Here is a 17890-nt window from a genome sequence, read left to right on the forward strand (position 1 = left end):
CATTTAGACTCTAAAATACTTCTCACAGTTAGGGACGTGCTAGGCTATGAATTTATGTGGTACAGGATGAGATAGCTGCAAGGTAAGGTATACTTTTAGCAGTTTAAATGATTAAAAGTATCAGAGAAGCATCAAGAGTACCTTCTATTTCCGAATCAACTTGTGTACAACCTTTTCCTCGCCCCGATTTGTTTCTTGCCGATCCTGTGTTCACACCACTGGCACTCTGTCCTTTTATGAGTCCGTTGTGCTCACTTATGGGAGAAGGGCATTTCTGGGGTGATGCTGGTGGGCTGCTCATTTTATCTTTCTGTGTTCCCTGGCGATCCTTTAACTTTTTCTGCAAACGCTCATACGTCTTGCTAGACCTTTCGTCTCTGAAGTTGGACCTGCCATGTGTAGAGTGGGCATCTAGAAGAAGTGAACACAAGTGTTAAATACCACTTCCTCCAAACAAATCTGTCACATCATGTACAATTTATTATAAAATGAGTAGTGATTTTGCAAAACAAAACTATTTCTATGTCTCCACTAACAGAAACAAAGATTCCTGACTTGGCTACAAGTCCATGTACGTTGACACAGACATTTCTTTACCATCTTCCCAACTATCGCTCTGCAGAGAAACAGCCTGGTCTGCTGTGTCTACAGACTCTTCAACCTTCCTTTAATCTCAGTCATATAAAATAGGTAAAGGAGACATTACTGATCTAAATTTCCTTATAATTTTCTTCTAAAAAAGAAAGAAAATATCATCACTAAAAATGTTGTAGGAGTTATCAAACAGAAATTAAATGGACTGTAAAACATGTACTGAAGAGAATAAGAGGAAAGCCTAATGAGTTCCGCAGTAAAGAAATTTTAACCTAACAGTGTTTTTTAAAAAATAGTATAATACTCTTGAAATAAATATCATAAGAATATACAGAATAAAATTAGATATTAAAAACAGGAGTGGATAGCTACATATATAATAAATGCATGTCTTTATATTACATTACATATGAATCAAATACCCCAAGGTGTAGCTGAAACTATGAAACTCTTGAAAGAAACAAAGGGGTATATCTGCATGACCTTGCATCTGGTAGTACTTTTTAGCTAAGACGTGAAAAGCACAAATGAAGTAAAATTAAACAGGACCTGCTTAGAACTAGGTCCTTTTTTCTATCAAGGGAAAGTGAAAAGGCTGTTTGGGGGGAGGAATACCCATAAACTATAGATTTAATGAAGGACTTGTATCCAGGCTATACAAAACATACAACATAAGAATAAAATGCCAACTCTATTAAAGAATGAATATGCAAATTCATTAAGCATTAACAAAATAAGAAAAAGGATCAAAACAAAAAATGGAATAAAACAGGCAACAAGACAGTTATGAAGGATAGTGGGTGTGGAGACACAGGAACCCTCACACACTTTCGGTAGGGATTGTAAATGGTGGGATCAATGAACAACTGGCCTGGCAGTTGCTATTCACACATACCCTAGCCCTACTCCCACAAGCCTGGTTCTTCTACTCAGAAGTGTGAAAAGTGCCAATGTCGACGCTTGTATACAAAGTTCTCAACAGCGTCACTCATAGGCAAGCAGTGAAAGTGTCAACTGTCTGGGTGGTAGCTGGGTTGGTCAGCCCGCCAGTCGTTACCCAGGCCAGCTCTCTAGCACAACCTGGATCTATGCATCCTGCAGCAATGGGCAGGGCCAGTTCTCCTGCTCTCAAGTCCTCAGATCTAGGTCGCCAACACTCACATTACCAGGCCAGATCCACTATTTTGTCCAAGCAAGGTATAGGGCCCTCTCCCGACTGCTGTAGGGGGGATATGGGGGAGGGGTGCAGCCCCCCTGCTCTCAAGCCCTCAGGGCTGGCTCACCTGTGCCCCTGCCCACCACAACAGGATTAGCTCTTGTGTGCTGCCCACTTCATGTGCTGAAATGCAAGAGAAAGCAGAACCCACTCCCTCTTGCACTTCAGCACATGAGGGTCAAGGTTAGTTCTCCCACTCTTGTAACCCTGGGGACAGCTTCCTCCCCTGCTGCAGGGGGTAATGGATGAGGAGGCGGGTGTGTGTGTGTGTGTGTGTGTGTGTGTGTGTGTGTGTGAGAGAGAGAGAGAGGTAATCTTTCCTGCTCTCAAGCCCTCTGGGTCAGCTCACCAGCACCTAGGCCCAGGGTCAGGGCTATGAGTTGGCCCACCCCAACACTCCCCAAAGCTATAAACTGTTGGAACATGTGAGGGGACAAACCTACAAATATGAAATGAAACATCAGGATCCCCATGACACAGGACAACAACAGGATGTCCAAGAGGAGTCCCAGTAAGAGGCCATCAGTGATGGTGTAGCAGAAACCAAAGGCCTTGAGCCAGACTGACGAGTCTTGGCAAAGAACACTTACAAGCAAAGATGAATGAACCAAAGGGCAGACTGGGAGACTCAATGGCCACACTACCGCCTCCGTGACAAGGGTCTTCTTTGTTTGCTTTTGTGTTTTTCTTTTAAATTTGGTTTTGATTTTGGGGAGAGGCCAAAAGGGTAGAGGGCAGATAAGAGGGGACAGGGAGGTAAGTGAATCGGAATATACGAAAAGCTACAAAATAAATAAATTTCTTAAATTTTTAAGAGTTTATATCTTCCTGAATCCTTAAATGAGAGATGCATTTATAATTAATATAACAAAATGTCAACAAAAGATGCATGTAAAATATACTAATGTGTGTGTATTTTGAAAATATATAGTGTGTGCATATATTAAAACTGTATATATACACACACACACAATATACATGTTTTTTTTTGATTAACTTCACAAATAAATGTGTATATTGTATATTTACTTGAAAAAAATGAAGTGTCAAATGTCACCAACTAATGAATGGATGAACGAAGTGTGGCATGCACACACTCCAGGTGTACAACTCAACCACCAAGTGGATGAAAGGCATGTCATAACATAGATGAGCCCTAAGTTAAAAACCCAGGTAGAAAGATCACATCTCACATAAACACTTTAAATGCTGTAAATGCATTGCTATTCACATGTCAATGTGATGTTGTCTGGAACAGGCAACAACACAGAGAAAGAAAGTAGGGTTGGGGGCAAAAGAAGAAATCAGGACAGACTATTGATAGGTGAAGTTTCTTTTGGGGAGGGTAGAAATGGTTAAGGCTAACATAATTATTCCTAATTTAAGAAGCTGAAATTTGAAAAATTCCCAAGCCTGGAATTCTGAGTTCTGATAAGACACAAATAGGAAACTCCATACCTGAACGGTGATAGGTTGTGCAAGATCACTAAATGCTATATGGAAATTATCATCAGGGTATGTGTATAAATGAATTTTGTGTTCCATTCCTTAGATCCCATCCTTAAGATACCTTGTGTGTATCTTGTGTACATGTGCATGTGAAATATCTAAATCTGAAAACATTTCGGATAAAGGATAATTTGTAGAGAAAATATTAAAAAATTCCACTCTTTGTACAACACAGTAAACAGAAAAGTCCACTGAAACCTAAGAACCATAATTAGTCCCCATTTATAAATGAAAGATAAAATAACAACAGTAATCATGGAGAACATAAAGAGTATGTTATAACAGAGTGGATCTGAGAATGAAAACCCCAGCAGCTAACTAACGTGACCTTGTAAAGACCAGTCCTTCTGCAGCTCAGCTCCTCCTCCTGTGTTTTGGCAGTTTTTCTGAGGATGACATGAGCTAATGCATTCAGTGAAGTTCAAGCTCAGGAGCGGTATGGCTAACAATAAAGTGGTTCACTAGATCCCACTCTGAGAAGCCATACGACACGTGAATGGGACGGAGGCATTTACTGACTAGAAGACTTAGCACTCACAGCTCCTCAGACCTAGTGTCACGCTCCCTAACAAAGAACCTCAAATGTGACATGATTCTTGTCCTCCACCACCCCTTAGTCAGTGTGTGCGTGTATGCCCTTCCCTTTCCTTTCCATCACTGTGAATTATAGCTTTGCACATTATTCTGAGACTGTGCTGCACAGGCTTTATTTACATTGCAGCTGATGTTAGTTAACTACGTTCTGGCTACAGAACAGGAAGGATTATCAGAAAGACAGACAAGTCTGGGGCTTAGAGAAGATTCTCACAGAAGATATAAAATTTGAACTACAAGTATATATGTTGTTTAAAGCTATAACAAAGAATAAGATTATTACTAAGATGTGTGTGTGTGTGTGTGTGTATTAGTGTTAGTCCTGTCTTTTCAGCAATTTATTAACTGAAAGCAGAGGTTGTAGCTCACTTAGGACATCTCAATCCCTCACAGAACCCAGAAACTTTTTGAAGTGGCATCATAGCCTTTAAGGTTAAAAAAAAAGTCGTTATTTCTTGCTAAAAATTTCCTCCGAGGAGACCTGTTGGCTAACACAACCCCACTTTGTCTGACCTAAGACACTAATTTTCTGATTTTCTGCTTACTTTCTTGCTAGAAACCTGCTAAATCATGAAGACAAAATTGCTTAATAGTGCCTGGTAACAGAAAACCACTGTGCTGTCATTATCATGTGTTATTTCTTTCATATGACACGAAGAGACTATCTTTTATATCCACAAGGCAAGGGTGTTGGGGTATCTTACCTACATCTGCATACACTTGAGATGACGGATACTGTGGCATGTACTGTGTTGCCATGTCGCCAGCTCCAGTCACTGAATACATATGGCGTGGTGGAGGGGGCATCATGGTTGGGACAGGAATGAAACCAGGCAGAGGAGGGTGTGGGGAACGGTGGATAACTGTGTGGCCACCAGGATGAAACTCTGGTGACTGCGGAACCACGACAACTCTTCGAACACCATTGTCCTCAATAACCTACAAAATGAACATCAGGTTACAAGTCTCTTGTGAAGAAAGTAAGCCACTCTTTAAATGTACAGAGTAAGAACTTCTGTCCTATTAGGATTCAAAAAACAGAGAGTCATCATGAAAAAGATGTAGTCAGCACATTAGGTAGCAAATCAGCACTGAACAACAAAGTAGTCCTTCTATAGAATAAGAATGTTATCTAAAGCAGACCTTAAAATACTGATGGGAGTGGCTACATGATGAATGACCATGTATGACATGCATTGACTGGTTTGGGCATAATGGTGTCAGGAATTTCCTTTTCTGTATCATGACTGAAGGGGTACCAAAAACCAGTTGTAGGAAAATCAAAGAGTACTAGATACTTTAGGTCCCAGTTAAGAAAAGCACATGTGACACTGGGGCTTAAAAATTATCCTGTTCTTTCTCTGGAAGCCAGCAGGGTGGCACTGCTACTTGAAATCCAAGGACCCAGAGGCTGAGGTGAAAGGATCACAGAGTTCCAGCTAGTCTGGTCTACACAGCGATATCCTGTCTGAAGAAACCCACAGCCAACCACCAAAATCCTCCCCACCCCATACTGTCACATTCCAAGGGATTACAGCTCTGAGAATCATTTTTTAAGAAAGTAATAAATTCCCTTGACCTCACAGGACCTTTAAAGATAAACAGGAATACCTAAAAGGTAAAGGCTTTTATCTCAAAATTAGAAACCCCCTTCACAAATACCCAGCATTTCAGGAAAACAAAAAAATTACTATACCAAAGTGCTAGTTTAAAGATAAATCCTCTTATATTTAAGGACAACAAGTTTTATACCTAAGTATTTGCTTGGTAGGTATAGCATTTATTTGGGTACAGATAAACCTATGTTTCAGAGACTTAATTGGGAGTAAAGACATATCTATCAAAGTGTGATATAATTCATCTACAACACTAGACTGGAATAGCAAATGAATTCACTATTTGTATGTGATACATGCTATTTGTTTTTAAAGATTTATTTATTACATGTATGAGTGCTGTTCCACCTGCCTTTATGCCAGAGGAGGGCATCAGATCCCACTATAGACCACTGTGAGCCACACCACGTGGTTGCTGGGAATCGAACTCAGAACTTTAGGAAGAACAGCAACCAGTACTCTTAATCGCTGAGCCCTCTCTCCAGAACCCCAGAGTTTCCTCCCTTTCCTTTTTATTAAAAAAAAAAAAAAAAAAAAAGACAGGGTTTCTCTGTAGCTCTGGCTGCTCTGGAACTTGCTCTGTAGTCCTGGCTGGCCTTGAACTCTGCCTCCCAAGTGCTGGGATTAAAGGTCTGCGTTGGCACTGCTAGCTTAATTCATGTTATTTCTATGCACTGCTGGATCTGTACAAAATCCTGATTCCAGTGAAATGAATGCCTCAACTCTGCCTTTTTTCTATTTAACTCCATTCTGTAAGTCCCTGGCAAATGTGTATCATGCACAGCACAGACAGAGATTGAGCTGTATCTGGAACCTGACTTAAAGGGCATGTGGAGTAGCGTATAGCTTCCCAGCCTCACACCTAGAAGGCGGCACATTAGAGAGCCTGAAAGAGACTGAGTGACTGAACCCCAGTATCTGCCACCTTCAATGACCTCTGATTGTAATTCCTAGAAGACACCTAGCTCTGAGAGGACTTACAGTTCTCAGTACTGTCCCAATTACCTCCCCCTTTCATGTGTTTGTGGGGTATGTATGTATACATGTGTGCATGGGTGGGGGTGCACTGTGTGTCCCCTGGGGAGGCCTGAATAACCAGGGATAGTTGTTCTTCCACCTTCTTCTTTTAAGGCAGGTCTCTTAGTCACATGCAAAGCTTGCGGACCACCTCATCTTATTACCCAGCTTCCCCTGTTTCTGCATTCCCAGGCATTTACATGGTTCAATTCTATTGCTTAGAAGGTAAGTACTTTTAACCAGCGAGCCATCTTCACAGCCTTCAGCCTTCCTAATCCTCCTTTTCTTCTTCATCAAATGCTGAAGCTCTAACTACAGTCAGGATGTGCCTGACAATGACTTATATGACTCTGTATCTTATACTTCTGTTGAGATTATTTTCCTCTTCATTTTGTTTCCTCTTAATCTATAAACACGTGAACTCTATCTATCCATCCAAATCCAGACAGAACATTAACTCTTTCATCCATTGAAAAGATGTTTTTGAGCAAAACAAGAAAATGAATACTTAAGGAGAATTTTGGGCAGCAGAGAGATCTAATCTAGAGTTCACCCTGTCCTCTGGAGGACATCTGGTTGTGCCTGGAGACACTTTAGGGTCTTATTGGGTCCAGAGGCCAGGGAAGCTACAGCTGATTTATAACAAAGGGGTTAACTCCTGTACAAAAATTACCCAGGGAAAATGTCTACAGAGGCTGGTCTAGAAACCTTGATATGAGCTTCTATTTAATAGGATGGCACAGCTGCTGAATTGAGAAATGGGATGTGAAGGACAAAAGCAGGAAACCGCTAGCCACCACTGTCACCAGGCAAAGCTGACAGTGGGCCATGGTGGGCTACAGTGGGCTGGCCAAGGGTGAAAGCAAGAAGGAGTTAGAAGTGACTCTCATTTGCAGATGTTAAAGGCAGATTAGCTGATGATTCTATGTGGGAAGCGAGGTTAAGACTGTGTTCCACTAATGGCGATGAGCAAGGCTGAGGTCCAGAAAACTGTTTTTTTTTTCCTGTGGAGTACTTAGAGTTTTTAGGAGTCAGAGATGAGAGTTCCAGAAAGATCTAAAGGCTGCCTGTGCATCAGGAGCAAACCACAATTCCTCTGTAGAGTTTGAAAGTTTGGTGAAATGTGTCAAGCGGGAAGGCTCAAGTGTGCCAAAAGCTAACAGGGCAGATGGAGAAGAAGTGCCCACTGATTTAGCTAATGGCTATAACCGTGACCCCATGAGAACAGTTTTGGGACAACCAGAGGCAAAACTAGCTGGTGTGGGCTGAAAAGAGAAAGTGAGAGAAGGATTAGAGCTAATAGCACAATTTTGGAAAGTCTTGCAAAGGGGGAATACAGAAGCAGGGTTGTGGCTGATAATAGAGCAGGCCCCAGACATTTGGTTTTCCCTGTCTTAGGTGAGACCAATATCAACATGCTGATGTACCGGTTGCGTATGATCCAGCAGCTAGGAGACGAATACAACACAAAGGGAACTGCTACAACATCCCCTTGGAACAGCTGAAGGTTATGGGCTCTAGCGCCCCAGCAGAGACGCTAAGTTCATCTCTGACAGCAGAGGTGGGACTGGGAGGGTCCGCTTGGTCCCCACTGACTGCCTCTCCAGGGACCCTTTCCAGGTTACCACAATTCTCGTCATCCCTCCTTCCTATAGTTTTGATTCCCCTGATTCTAAATCACCTACTCAATATTCATCATATCACATAGTTTGTTCATTTTCCCCATGTTTATTTTATGGCAGGTAATCTGCAAGTTTCTCGAGGGAACAATATAAATTATTTCATTCTCATAACAATACTGTACATGAGATACTATTATCTCTATTTTCAGATGGAGAAATCAAAGCACAGAGATGTTAAATAAATTGTCCAGGGCCACACAGTAGCAGTGTACAGGAGCTAACATTAGAAGTCAAGCAGCTTGCCTCCTATGCTGTATTCTTACTAAAGCAGAGGATAAGCTAGGAGGAGAGTGGGGGTTATTACTAAACAGGCTCACAGCTTTAGTCTGAATCATCGTGAAGAGTTCTGTGGATGGATGATGGAACACGAATGTATTTGGTGCCACCGAGTCATACACCTAAAAATGGTTAAGTTGGTATAAATATATGCTATGCGTATTTTGCCACAATTACAAAAACAAAACCAAACACCAAAAATGCCACCAGGAAACACAAACCAAACCAAATAAAAATCCAAACAAAACAACAAAGAGCTGGACCAGAACCAAAAGAACATAGAGCACTTTAGCACTTTAATGAATGATTTAGGCAGCTTAACTTCAGAGCGAGGCCCAAAGACCTCAAAACCGCCTCAAGTCTCCAGAGGCCGAGCTGCTGAGAAGCAGTCAACATTCCAGCACTGAACTCACATCAGTTGGTACTCGGGCATGAGAGTAAAGGAAAAGCAGTAAAGTTATGCTAGTCTGTAAATAAAAATTAAAACACAGATACCTAATCATACTCCTTAATCATATACCATCTAATCGTAATTAGAGAAAGTCCAGTTTCTTCTAGAAGGCAGAAAGGTTGTGTTCAATATTTGACATTTTATACTGGCTATGTGCCTTCCTGGACACAACGAAAGTCTCAGGTAATTCTGTTTTGCTCTTTTCTTTTTCCCTTAGTACCTGTACGATTATAAATATAAACATTCAATTCAACCAGAAAGTTTACTTCTCCTTGTCTCCTCATCACCACACTGGACTCTTTAGGGCAACTTCCTCCAAGTCTTGCTTATTCCCCATACTTGGTAAACAAACTCCTCACCTTGAAGTTCTTAGATAATATTACTAGTATTTGAGCAATTTATTAAGAAATCCTTGCTTTATATACCAGGTGCACATATACACATCTGCAAGACAGCATGGCCCCCGTTCTCTCGTCTCAGCTGAACCCTTGTACATTCTCTTCTGGTCTTCCCAGACCCGTGCTCTTCCCATTTGGCTGTTTGGTAAAGAGAGCCCCAGAATCAGCCAGGCTGTGGAAGCTCTGAAGAAGGTCGTGGTTCACCACTGTCTGCTAACACAATCCAAACTGAAACAGCAAGCGCAGCTTAAAGGAGTAACTTGAAACTTGTAATTAAGCTAACATGGGTCTTTCCCCCACTTTACAAAATCTACAAGGCCCTCCCATAGGAACCCTCTCATCTGACAACCATCCTCATGCCACTAAAACAAACAATAGCATTAGCAGTCAAGGGAGGTCTGCTTTATAACCCAGGCTAGCTCTGAGCATGGTCATCTTGCCTCTATCTCTCAAGCCCTTAATTACAGTTAGGAACCACAACATCTGGTTCAAAAAGACCTTATGCCCATGGACCAGTGGCTGACATCAGCGGTCTTCCTTAACAGAGGCCCACTCTATTTCCTAAGGCAAAATCTCTCACTGAACCCAGTGTTCCCTGATTCCAAGGGTCTAGGTATCTTGTGTCTCTGTCTTTCAAATGCTGGGATCGCACTTCACCCCTCCTTATTAATTTATTTTTATGTAGGTGCTAGTGATCTGAACTCTGATCTCAGGCTTGTCAGCAAGCACTCTGACCACTAAGCTATCTCCTAACCCAAAGAGAATTTTTTGATGTTGGCATCCAGTTCCATTCAGTTTATAAATTTTTTTAGTAAGTCACTAGCTTCATCTCTAAAATATTAAGTTAATATTAAAATATTAATTTATCTTGCAATGCAAGGTTCTTAAGTAATAAGATCAGTGAACTGCAGTACCTTAAGTTCTAGTCATCATCTGCTTTCTATGTTTTCATCTACTTTGTTAGACTTTAAAATTCTTTTACTTTATTCCCCACTTGCTATCTTAACTTCTGCCTCTCAGTTGTATGCTAGTCTCTTGGAACCTTCCCTTTCCTGTTAAGAAGCACTCACAGCTCATTATTATACCTAACAGCAGGGGCAGGTTCCAGAAACAGCTTTAGACTCATCAATAAGAAAGGCATGTGGTCTTGGCTGATGGACCACAGAGCATCTTTCTAAACAGCTGGTCTGGTCTGAGGTTTTCCTCCTGCTTAAGGACAAACATACTACAGGAATCTAACAAGTGAGGTTGCTCAGAGTGAAACATGCTAAAAGGAGACCAGATGGCAGTCATTAATGTGTGTGCCACTTCATTCCCGCCAAACAACCTGCGTTTTCCTATAGCCATGCATGTGCCTCGATTCTTCCTTCTACTCCTGGCTTCTTGATTTGCTAGCACTATGCTCATATGTCAGGCATTGACAATGTGTCAAGTGCTTAGCTGTGAGTACAATGTAGATCTTAATGTGTTCTAGTATTACAGATTATGTGTCACAGAACGGGGGTATGCTAGCAGGGATATGAGAACCCGAGAATACAGTCTTACTAGAGTCTTAAGAGTATTTCAAAAGACAGATTGTTTTGTTTTGGGGTTACATCATATACTTCAAACTGATAAATTTCCTAGAGGCAATCTTGATTTTTAAATTAAGTTAACAGTAGCAATAATTTCACTAGCTTCCTACAATGCTTCCAGAAAGATTATGAATAAAATTCATCAATTTATTTGACAAATATTTATGGGACATCTACTACATCCGAGTACAAGAATGCGAAATTAATCAAAAGGCTGCTCCTATCTCCAAGGAACCTAAGACCTCATGAGAATAATAGTACAAAAAATTAGTACAAATAATGTGATCTAGGGCTTGAAAGATTAACAATTTTTTTAAATGGGGCAATTAGCATTCTCTAAACAAGAGCTTTATTAAAATCATGGCAAAAGGAAACCAGTTAAGAACCAGAGGTCATACAAAAGTGAAGTACTGCTGGACATATCAAGAGAACATGGGTGCAAGGCAAACCACACGTCAAGAAATTTTTACTTTGCTTAAGGATAAGCCCATGCATGGAGGGATTTTTTGTGCAAAGAAGCAAACAGACCAAGGAGGCGCTCTAAGGAGTCATCTTGGTCCCTCAATCTAGATGATGGCTGACTTCCAAGTATTGATGGTAGGTGTTTGGTACTGAGGCTATAATGAGCAGAGTGCCTACACCATCTAGTTAATTCTGACCTCACTCTACTCTTCTTCAGTTCTACTAGCCATAGGATACACCTTCATTTTAGGTCATCAGCAATAGCCATTCCTCTTTCTAGAATCCCTTTTCATCAGATAAGGGCACGGAAACACCTACCTTTCCTTAGATTCAGCTTAAATCACACCTTCCCTGTGTGGTTTGCTCCACCGAGCTATTTTAATCCACAACCAGCTCTACTCTATTTTCACGTTTGCCCTCACTCTCCTTATAATACACAAATCTGCCCACTGATGATGCTTTTTCCTACAAGAATTTTGTAAACTTCAGAGGGAGGTAAGAGTCTTGCCTATCTCATTCTCAAGAGTGGCTGATGTGTATCACTATACATCTGGAGGACACTGATGTATGTAAGACCTGCTGCTAAACCTCCTCATCTTCCCAAGAAATAAAATTAAGTAGCAAACTGTGATAAACATATGATATCCAGGAGAGGCCAGTAAAGGCTTGGAAAATCTCTTTCTACACTCACGATTGAGTGAAATGAGAAGGTTGAGGGTTTGTCATAAAAACAAGAAAGTATTGTAAGATGGGAGCATATGCCTAGCACAGTGATTCATTCTAGTACCAGAGAGCCAAAGGTAAGGGGATCATAAATTCAAGGCCAGTGTAGTCTACACAGTGAGACCTTATCTCAACAGTAAGTCAAAACCAAACCCCCAATAAACAATGACTACCACCACAACAAAATACGAATAATAATTGTCTCTAAGAATACCATCTAGCTGGAGTAACTGTCTCACTCATATGTCAAGAGCACATGACAGAGTTTGGCAGTATACCACTCAGTAAATGTTTGAAGTGAATTACGCTAGAAAAAGGTCTCTGTTGAAGTGAACAAAGGCAACAGAGCAGCAGAAGAAACAGACGTTACATCAACACAAGTTGGAGTAAATCACATCAATGCTATTTAATTTTTAAAGGTCCCAGAGACCAGGCAGGAAAAAAAGCCATTAGGTCTGGAATGCAGCAGTGAGAATGTTAGTTAAACCTCCATGTAGAATGCAAATTCTAATCAATGAAGGGCACACTGCATGAAACTGAAGCAGTCATAGTGACCAGAGGCTATTTAAAAAGACTGCAGGATCCTTTGAATACCCCATCTCATGTGTCTTCACCTCATTACAAGGAGGGCACTGAGAGTCAAGAAAGCTGATATGCCCAAATCCCAACAGCCAGCAAGGTCCGAGATAAAGGACCCAGCTGTTCTGACTCTCAATTCCAGGCAACTTCCAGCCTCCCGTATTAATGTCTACTGCCACACTGACATGCTTCATAGAGTAAGCAAGAATCCACATCACAATATCCTCCCAACATCCTGCTATAGCCAGGGAGGACGTAAGACAGGGTTCCAAGAGTACTTAAGTGCAAATGTGGATCTTAGAAAAGAGTATGAGTATTACCTAACAGGGACTTGACACAATGAGCACAGACCACAAAAAAAAAATCTCAGTAGTGGAAGACATCTGTGGTGGTTTGAATGAAAATGCACCCCCACCAGGCCCATAGGGAGTAGCATTGTCAGGAGGTTTGGTCTTTTGGAGTGGGCGTGGCCTTGTTGGAGGAAGTGTGTGTGTGTGTGTGTGTGTGTGTGTGTGTGTGTGTGTGTGTGTTGTGTGTGTGTAGGGGGGAAAAGGGGAGCTGGCTTTGAGGTTTCAAATGCACAACCAAGGCCTAGTATCTCTCTCTCTTCCTGCTTCCTGAGGCTCTGAACATACAACTCAAATGACTTCTCCAATACCATGTCTGTCTACATGCCGCTATACTTTCCGCCATGACAATAATGGACTAAACCTTTGAACTTAAGTCAGCCCCAATTAAATGCTTTCCTTTATAACAGTTGCCATTATCATGGTATCTCTTCATAGAATAAAAACCCTAATTAAGACAATTCTGAACATCTCAGTTCTACAATTTAATTTCAGCTGCCTGTATATGCAAACTAGCTGTACTTCACTTAACTCAGAGCTTGGCAATTCATGTGAGACTATGGTGTGGATCCAGTGACCTCCTCAGTCTCCATGGTTGGAAGGAAGGGCTATGGTGTGGACAGGCAGTGACCACTTAGTGTCATGGCTGCAGACTTGACTGCTCTTCTATGATGGGCAAGCAGGTATAGTGTTATGCACCCGCAATCATCTCTGAGGCCAACATGGGCTATGCAAGGAGACGTGAAAACAAATTCTATTCACCACAGTATGTCCTATGATTACTGGCAGCACTCGAGGCTGGCAGCACTATCCTGACTCCCTTTAAAGTCAATGGACAAAGCTATGTGCAGGCGACTTAACTTAATTACACAATTTGTATATTCAAAAAGACAAAACTCTAAATTTTCCTTTTTCATTTAATGTCAAGGCAACTCTTGAGTGATGAGTACTACTAATGTACTTTTCTCTCCTTAGTAGTAAAATATTTTACATGGATTTATAGACAATATTGCAGTGGATAATATCCAGAACTTTAACAGTGTATTTTCACCAGAATCAAAGTCAAAGAGAATTAGCACTATCATTCAATACATATATAAAGAAATATAACACAAAAAGCATACCTGTGGGGCATATCCAGGAGGCACATAAATAGGAGGCACGGAACCATTTGGGGACATCATTGGAACCTGAGCAGGACCTGAATGGGTCACAGAAACAAAAAAAAAAATACACTGTTGCTTAGCAAGGAGAAGTGGAGAACAGTATGACTACCTCACCTGAGCTAAGTATTAAGTCAACGGTGGCTGTAATATAATACCATGGAAAGAGGTTAAGATTACAGAATTTTTATATAATATCTACATTTTTATATGTTTTATACAAATAAGTTATGATATGTAAGTAAGCTTTTATGTAGCATTTACTTTATGAAGTATACAGATTATCTTTCAAGCACATCTATATTTCTCAAACTTGCCCAGTGTTTACACTAACTTGGCTAACATTGAAAACCTAAGATTTCCAGGCTCTCCAATAGAAATGTTCAAATGGTTTATATTCCCAAATCATTTTATTTACTGTACAAACAACCCATGGGCCTCTAATGGTTGGGCAAGAGGAAAATCAAACTGAACTTTGTATTTAAAAAAAATTAGAAATACAAAAGAACCCAGAACACCTTCCCCCCCACACAAATCAACAAAATAGACAGAAGGCACAGCAGAGCAGAAGGATCGTGAGGCACTTGAAAAACTCCGTGCTGTGCTGTGCTGTGCAGTGCAGCACGGTCCTGTCCTGGGCTGGAAACAGGTGGAGGATGCACACGAGCACAGGTGGAGGATGCACACGAGCACAGGTGCAAGAATGCATAGGAGCACAGGTGGAGGATGCACACGAGCACAGGTGCAAGAATGCACACGAGCACAGGTGCAAGAATGCATAGGAGCACAGATGGAGGAGTGCACACGAACACAGGTGGAGGATGTGCACGAGCACAGGTGCAAGAATGCATAGGAGCACAGGTGGAGGATGTGCACGAGCACAGGTGGAGGAATGCACAGGAGCATTTACTCGGGCAAGCGTGGGCTCTCCGGAACAGGGAACTCTAAACAAGAACTTCACTGCGCTCCATAGTTTTCTTCTGTGTCATCTTTTTAGATAACCTTCATAAATCCTATCTTAATCTATTTTCACCTTTCTGGAAATAAAATAAGCACTTTTGGAAGGTTTCATACTTTCTAGAACAAAAACCTTACTTGTTTTAGATAACATTTTTTAAAAAATACCTCATCTTCAGATCTTTCCTCTTAGTAACTTTACATTGCAGTGTCCGTATGCAACAGTTTTTAATCATTTGAAATTTTTTCTTTTTTGTAAGATCAATTACTCTTTCTAAGAAAATAAAGTGTCACATCTGGTTAAAAAAAAAGGCTGGGGTGCTTTTATGTTTAGAATTTAAATCATATGGTGAGGGGAATGGCCACCAGGGCTGAAAAGCACACAGGTTCCAGCAAACTCCCATGGATTCCAGTCTTGCTTGGGGGGTGGGGGGGTGAGGAAAGAGCAACCCAGGGTGATGGGGGAAGTGAAGAAAGAGAAAAGAGAATGTTAAAGAAAATGAACTTTGAGATGAAAAATACTAAATCATGGCAAATGAGGGGAAATGAAGAGAAAGGGGTAGGAAAAGAAGATAAAGACGAGAGAGAATCTGGATGGGGACATTAAATGGAGAAAAGGAGGGAGAGGGAAAGGGAAGGAAAGGAAAAAGGAAAAGGAAAAGGAAAAGGAAAGGAAAGGAAAGGGAGGAAAGGAAAGGGATGGAGGGAAGGGGAAGAGACGGTGAGGACTAGGTGGTTACTGTACAGCAAGCAGAGGGGATGCAGACTTCTGTAGAACACTATGTGCGTCTGTACTTTCTCCCAGAGGACCCAGCAAATGCATGGAGCTGTAACGCTCAGGGCCTGGCGAGCCAAGTGCCCTACGAATGAGGAACATCACAGCTCCAAAATACACGAAGTTCTTCCTAATGCTACCTATTAAAAGAATATATTTACTTATTTAATATATGTGTGTGTGTTGCCTAAATAGATGCATGTCCACCATGTGGGTGTCTGGTGCCTGTGATGGTCAGAATAGAGTGTTGAATCCCCTGGAACTGGAGTTATGGATGATGGTTGTGAGCTACCAAATTGATGCTGAAAACTGAACCCAGGTCCTCTGTAACATCAACAAATGATCTTAACCCCCATCTCTCCAGCCTCCTGTAACTATTATTTTAAGCATAAATTGTAAACACTAACACTATAAGCTAGGTCTTCGATGTATTTTTTCTCTTTATAATCATTTAATCAAGCAACTAATTTTATCATTACCCATTTTCCAGACAGAAAATCAAGCAGAGGGAACTTAAGCGTGCCCAAGTGGTAGAGCTGGAATTAAAAACACTATCAGTTTCGTTTCTCAGGATATACATCACATGAACACTGCAACGCTACTTGTTGATGGTAACTGGGCTGAGACATTGGGTCTTGCCTCCAAAGGGTTTTGTTTTTATTTCCTTGAAAAATATGAGTGAAAGCAGGAACACAATTTGAAATTTAAGTAAACATCACCTACTAGTTTACTTAATAACACTTGTGAGAGCCTCTTTAATTCTCTATACAGAAAGACTTCATTCAAAGCACACTTTTCTGCTCTCTGGAGAAGTGAGAACAGCTGTATCCTAATGCTCCTTTTTATTCATTAACTAATTTACATAAACCAGTAAACTAGCCTTCCAAATTCTAAAAACTGGCTTAGATATCATTTATAAAATGTGAAACTTGGTTGGAAAACAAAGAATTTGCTGAAAATTACATTTGTATTCTTAATAAAGGAAATTCTCCCTTGCTGAGCTCTATGTGCTACGCTTAGACCTCAGGCCCTTTGTGCCCACTGCAGAGTTTAGTCTTGGGTCATGCCATTAATGTTAGAGAGGGGCTGATGGAGGGGGTGTGGAAATAACACAAAGCAGACAGGCATCTTCAAAAGCAGAACTGTTCTTTACTCCAAACAATTAAAACAGATGGGTGTTTTCTATTTAGCTATTAGACTAGTAACTTCCAGCTGGTGACTCTTACAGTCGCAGCACACACCTGCTGCGGGGTGCCATCCTTTCACTAGAAATAAGACTATAACTATATAAAACACTCTGAGGTAGGGTCTTCCTGTGCAGCCCAGGCTGGCCTTGAACTCACCATTCTCTCAGCCTCCAGACTGATAACATTACAGGCATTTATCTCCATACTCAGTTCACACTCTACTTGGACAGCTACTAAAGTAATTCATCATTTAGTTGCAACAAAAGTAGCACAAAAACCTTCATGATGTGATCATTTAACCAAAGTATATTTTCTAATTAGGAAGCAGAAATGCCACATTATTAGATTCTTAAAAGACAATTAGTCAGTACCATATACATTATTATAATATTGGTAGGATATATTCAACATTGAGCACAAGCCTGCCAACACCCCCAATTCATAAACAGTAAACACAGTATTGATGTTCAGATCCAATTGCTAACAGCACCATACATATTCCTTGTCCTGTGTCCACAGTAACAAAACAGTACTCTATAGTTCAGGAAGTTCTAGAAGATTAACCACAAACCGTTTTAAATTTGTATGCAGCAAAGTAGCCTGTATCCAGGGAAGTCCAACCTGCTACAAGGGAGTCCATGAAATGCACACCCCACACAAGAACGCTTGAGCAACTGTGGGTAAACCTAACAGCTCCTTCAGAATTTTCTAGTTGAGGGAAAAATCTATCCCAAAGCACAGAGTAATTCCATTACTGTTAAGGGCCTGTT

General features: G+C 41.0%; 1 protein-coding gene across 4 annotated transcripts in view; it reads right to left on the reverse strand.

Annotated features, from left to right (window-relative positions):
• Fndc3a (fibronectin type III domain containing 3A) overlaps nucleotides 1-17890 on the reverse strand; it is a 145404-nt gene that overhangs the window by 34845 nt on the left and 92669 nt on the right. For all 4 annotated transcript variants that reach the window (XM_085698709.2, XM_085698710.2, XM_048422138.3 and 1 more), the window contains 3 exons: nucleotides 14163-14239; nucleotides 4618-4852; nucleotides 142-411 (listed from right to left, as the gene is read on the reverse strand). In XM_085698709.2, coding sequence (XP_085554835.1) covers nucleotides 142-411; nucleotides 4618-4852; nucleotides 14163-14239 — 582 coding nt within the window. The remainder of the gene's footprint in view (nucleotides 1-141; nucleotides 412-4617; nucleotides 4853-14162; nucleotides 14240-17890) is intronic.

The sequence above is a fragment of the Myodes glareolus genome, chromosome 12 (assembly GCF_982192425.1).
Source record: "Myodes glareolus chromosome 12, mMyoGla1.1, whole genome shotgun sequence".
Taxonomy (NCBI): domain Eukaryota; kingdom Metazoa; phylum Chordata; class Mammalia; order Rodentia; family Cricetidae; genus Myodes; species Myodes glareolus.